The sequence below is a fragment of the Gastrolobium bilobum genome, unplaced genomic scaffold (genome assembly GCF_033153095.1).
Source record: "Gastrolobium bilobum isolate Gb01-03AN ecotype WA unplaced genomic scaffold, APGP_CSIRO_Gbil_v1 utg36819, whole genome shotgun sequence".
Classification (NCBI taxonomy): domain Eukaryota; kingdom Viridiplantae; phylum Streptophyta; class Magnoliopsida; order Fabales; family Fabaceae; genus Gastrolobium; species Gastrolobium bilobum.
In genome coordinates this window covers 24,661-29,455 of record NW_026895655.1, presented here as the reverse complement: position 1 = coordinate 29,455, position 4,795 = coordinate 24,661, and the positions used below count along the sequence as shown (strand labels likewise).

Sequence of the window (4,795 nt, the reverse complement as noted above, 5' to 3'; positions counted from 1 at the left end):
TTATTTGTTTAAAAATTCCCTCCACGACCCATTCGAAATGGGTTGGACAAGACAATTAATTAATTGTGACATAACATCACCTAGGACCCACTGATGTTATTCCGTCACTTGATTTCACTAATAAGAGTTAAATCAGGCTCATTTCCTTCGACTTATTTGGTTGGATTCCTCTCATGAAATTATTCCAAATCATATACATACATATGACCAATATATCAATGCGGTGCGGTGGGCTATTTATTTTAACTTTTTGAATTTTAATTTTAAAGTCAATATTTATAAAAGTTTTTCCAAAATTCTTAAAATAGGAATGTCATCCTATATTGCACCGATACCAACACACGTAGAGTTGGCAAAAACGAGCCAACCTGTCGGGTTGGCTCATAACCCACAAAAAATGAGCCGGGTTGGGTTGGCAAAAATGAGCTGTCAACCCGAGCCAACCCAGCTCGTTTCAATCCGTGAAAAAATGAGCCAACCCGCGGGACAAATGAGCCAGCTCGCGGGTTGAGTTTTTTTTTTATATATAAAAATACAAAATATAATATACAAAAATGGACAAAACCCACACATGTTGCCATCATTTTTCTTCCTTCTCTAAACTTAAGTCCCTAATCTTCTCACATCCCTGCCATTTTTATATTCTTAGGCTGTGCTGGCTCTGTTTGGTTCAAATATCTTACCCACTTGGTAGCAAGTGGTTCTGATTGTTTCTGGATATTGATGCAAATTTGTTGTGAAGAAAATTCGACACTAAAATATTTTGCTTTTATTTCTTATTTTGTAACCCTTTGTTTAAGCTAATGGAAGCCACATAGCTGATGCATTAATACTACAGGGTTCATTTAAATAGGCTAAAAACGAGCCAACCCGCGAGCCAATTTTCGAGCCAACCCACGAACCAATTTTCAAGCCAACCCACGAGCTATATTTTTTAGTCAACCCGCGAGCCAACCCTAACCCGACTCGGGTCGGGTTGGGTTGGATTTTCTGGCTTTTTTTTTTCAAGTCAACCCTAACCCAACTCATTTTTTTCGAGTTGAATGCGAGTTGGGTCGGGTCGGGCCAGGTTGGCCCGTTTTGCCAACCCTAAACACACGACACGAGATACGACATGATACAACACAACACTCCGACATACTAATTTTAAAAAATATTAAATTTTGATACGTTAGGACACGTTTTGATATTAAATAATGGAAAAATATTTTCTCATGTTGCATGAAAATTCAATTATCATATTGTGACCCTTCAATTTGCATGCAAAGCTTTGCTTTTCTTTTTCATTTTTAAATAAATGTGGGGCACACAAAATTCAATTCTTATGCAACACGAGAAAATCAAACCCCTAAATAATATTTTTAATTTATATAATGAATATTATATTTAATATTTAATAATTGAACAAAAAATAAAATTAAACTTATAATACTCATCAATTTTGCAAAAAAATATAAGATTTTTCAAATATTTATATTATACTCAATAAAATGATAATCATAATCCAACGAATCTGATAGTTAAAACTAAAACGTAACGCAAACTTTGAATATTTTTTTTAAGTGTCAGTGCATCATAAATGTCATCACTGCAAAAAACATATTTAGTGAGAGATTTGAATAGATTGTATTAAGTTATGCAGTTATCGTTAAACTAGTTCAAAGATGTTTCTTAATCAACAACTGAAAAAAAAAACAGTAGTGGTTAGTTTTTCCCGGCATTTCCCCCCTTAGCCTTCAATATAAAATACTAAACTAAATATTCTGTATTAGAAATCACTTTATTTTCAATGAAGTTGATCAAAATTAAACTCATGCAATTATTAAATGCATATAGAGTTAGCATGAAGCCATACGTCGTAAATAGAAACAATAAACAAAACACAACTTCCAGATTCAAAAAATAGAAAAAAGAAAACACATCTCCCAAGAATACATTAATCACCACATATAACAGCCATAAAAGCAAAATGCTCTAGGCTCAAAAAATAATCCAAAATACATCCGGATAGAGAACTGATCCCTACTCTTCAGGTGAAATATTTCAGCCAGATGAGATGCCATAAAATGAGTTAAATTTAACTTATTCCTGACGAGAGTAAACTGAGAAAAGTCACTTTTCATAGTGAGTACATCCAATCAATTTTTTCCTACAACAATTAACCACGATGGATGACTCAATCCGGACACTTATTCTGTTGCTTCCACCTGTTGGGAAGTTTCATTTTGTTTCAGTTTTTCCAAGGAAGAAATTCGACTGTCTAGTGACTCGTAGAGACCATTCATCTGGAAAAAACAAAGAAAGTTCAGTCATCAATTCAAGCAGCACACGGGTTGTAAAAATTACAATTCCAATTTTCAAACACAATCCACTCATTCCCTCCCATGCAAGAAAAGGAAGGAGGGAGGAGATGGATGCTGATATGCAAGAAAGCTTATAGCAAATAATTGGTAAGGATTAGACATACTTCAGGGTTTAGACAGAGTGATGCAAGCCTAATTCATAGGAAAAGCGAAAAAGCTTCATTTTGTAGATCAAATGGCATATTTAGGGCCTGTATGATTGTGTTTTGGTTTTTTTGTTTTTAAAACTGTTTTATAGAATAATTATGAAAACAGTTGTTTTCTATGTTTTTTTTTTTTTTGAAAGTTAAAAACCAAAACAGAAAACAAAAACAACTCAGACATGTTCTCTAAATTTGATTCTAAAAACAAAAAAATAGTTGCAGTTTTTAAAACTTTTTTTACAAAACAAGCCTTACTAAACGAGTTTTTTTGTTCTGAAAACTAAAAAACTGTTTTTAAAAACAGTAATCAATCATAGCCTTAATATTTATTTGACATTGGGCCATGCAATGGAACAACCACCCTTGAATCTAAAATACTTTTCGTAGCACTGGACTTTACATCATGTTTACAAATCAATTCCCTATACATGCCTACCTCAGAGCTACAGTCATGCACAATTTTCAGAAGTTATTTCTTTCATTTTCCTCACAGTAATGTGATTAAGTAAATATTGAATTTCTAAATCAACAACTAGTTGTGAACCATCAACCATGAATGCCACATAAGAGATAAGAAAAGAAAAAAAAGATTATTAACAAAGTGTGAAGAATGTACCATCTCCAAATAGGATGGAAGTGAACAATTTGGTTCAGCTCAATGATTCAAATAGAAAAAGGGCAAACCCTAGTGCACAAGGCTCCCAAACTCAATGATTCAAATAGAGAAATCCCACAAATTTGACAGCAAAACTTATTTTGCTCTAATATGCACAATTAGAAGAAACCAGCAGCACGGAGAACTATTCTTTCGCCTTTTACTAAAGAAGAAACCAGCGGCATTTTCTTAATTTGACAATGAACATATTCACAGTTTAAACCACGGGAGAGAAAAGACCTCATTCATTAGCAGACAAAAATAAGTTATTGTGCTAGCCTGCAGCTCCCATTGCATCCCTCATTCAAGTAAAACTTCTACTTGTCTCTTGACGACATCAACTGATGCATTCCATTAGACACTTACACCCAAGAATATAACAAAATGATATAGCCATATAGGGATTATTTAATTAGATTCATCCTCTATTTAAAGCCCCTTAGAAGCACCTATCAAGAAAACTTATTCTGTTCTATCTGTCAAATAAACAAGACTAAGCCACTGAAAATAATAACAGTTTACTATAATCCAAGAAGGTAAGACAGAAAAACTCAGGATCCAAATAAAGGAAATAAAATAAATCTGCTAGAGAACATGACGAGGTAATGCAGAAAATAAAACAAGAACAAATGATTTGTTCACAGATTTGGGACGAGGTATTGCAGAATATTATGAGACCATAATAATATTTTAAAAAGGCAAGGGAGAAACAGGCCAAGGTCGAGAGCAAAATATATACGACAAATCTGGCAAAAGCAAGATCAATCTTAAACATAATGCAAAAACTAAAGGCAAGCTCCCAAAAAAGAAGCACATAACAAAAGTATGTTGTGATTGTATTCTATCAAATATTGATTCAAAATAGCTGCTGTTAACAGGTAAGACTTAGGTCATTGAATCTAAATAATTTGGATATCTGCCACTCATTCTGCATAATGGAAAGTAAATATCAACACTATATCATGATTAGCCTCTCAATTATCCAAATTCAATATGTCCATTAAGAATATAATAATAATAAAAAAAAACTATAATCATTGCATAAGACATTAACATTAACAGAGCCACAGAAACAAGGGAGCAGATTGATGAAGCAAATAAAAGGTCCGAACAATTGCAACATTCTTATATGTATTCTTTACATTTGCAGACCAATTATCATCATATCAGCTTTATTCCTCTTTCTAACCAAAATCCATAAAGGTAATAATCTAATTACATCCCACCAGTTCTTTCAATTAAAAATGACATGATCAGCAAAGAGAAAAGAAAAATTAAAAATTAAAAAACAACATAAATCTTGTAGAATAATATTCGGAAATACCCACACAAAAAAAGATAAAAATAAAAAACGAAAATTGAAATGGTTATTTCCGAGTACCTGTTGAGTGAAGGATTCCTGCGCAACCTTGTAATCCCTGTGAAGGATGTAGAGACCCGCAAACGACGCCGTTGCAGCCCCAGTGAAGAACGACGCCAATCTCACTCTCAGTACGTACCCCATTTTCCCCTTCTCTCTCTCTCTCTCTCTCTCTCTCTCTCTCAATTGCAGAGTAACATGTAAATTAAGAACCTCTCTCTCTCTCTCTCTTACTCTGCTGCTAAAACGACGCCTCTAAACTGCACCGCGGAAG

The 4,795-nt window shown here is 33.7% G+C and overlaps 1 protein-coding gene across 1 annotated transcript; it reads right to left on the bottom strand.

Moving 5' to 3' along the window:
* Nucleotides 1–1,906: 1,906 nt before the first annotated feature.
* LOC133287020 (uncharacterized) lies at nt 1,907–4,795 on the bottom strand. Its single transcript, XM_061484565.1, has 2 exons — nt 4,543–4,795; nt 1,907–2,285 (listed from the first exon to the last, which is right to left on the bottom strand). Exons 1-2 carry the CDS (start codon nt 4,663–4,665, stop codon nt 2,190–2,192), a joined length of 219 nt encoding a protein of 72 aa, XP_061340549.1. The 5' UTR covers nt 4,666–4,795; the 3' UTR covers nt 1,907–2,189.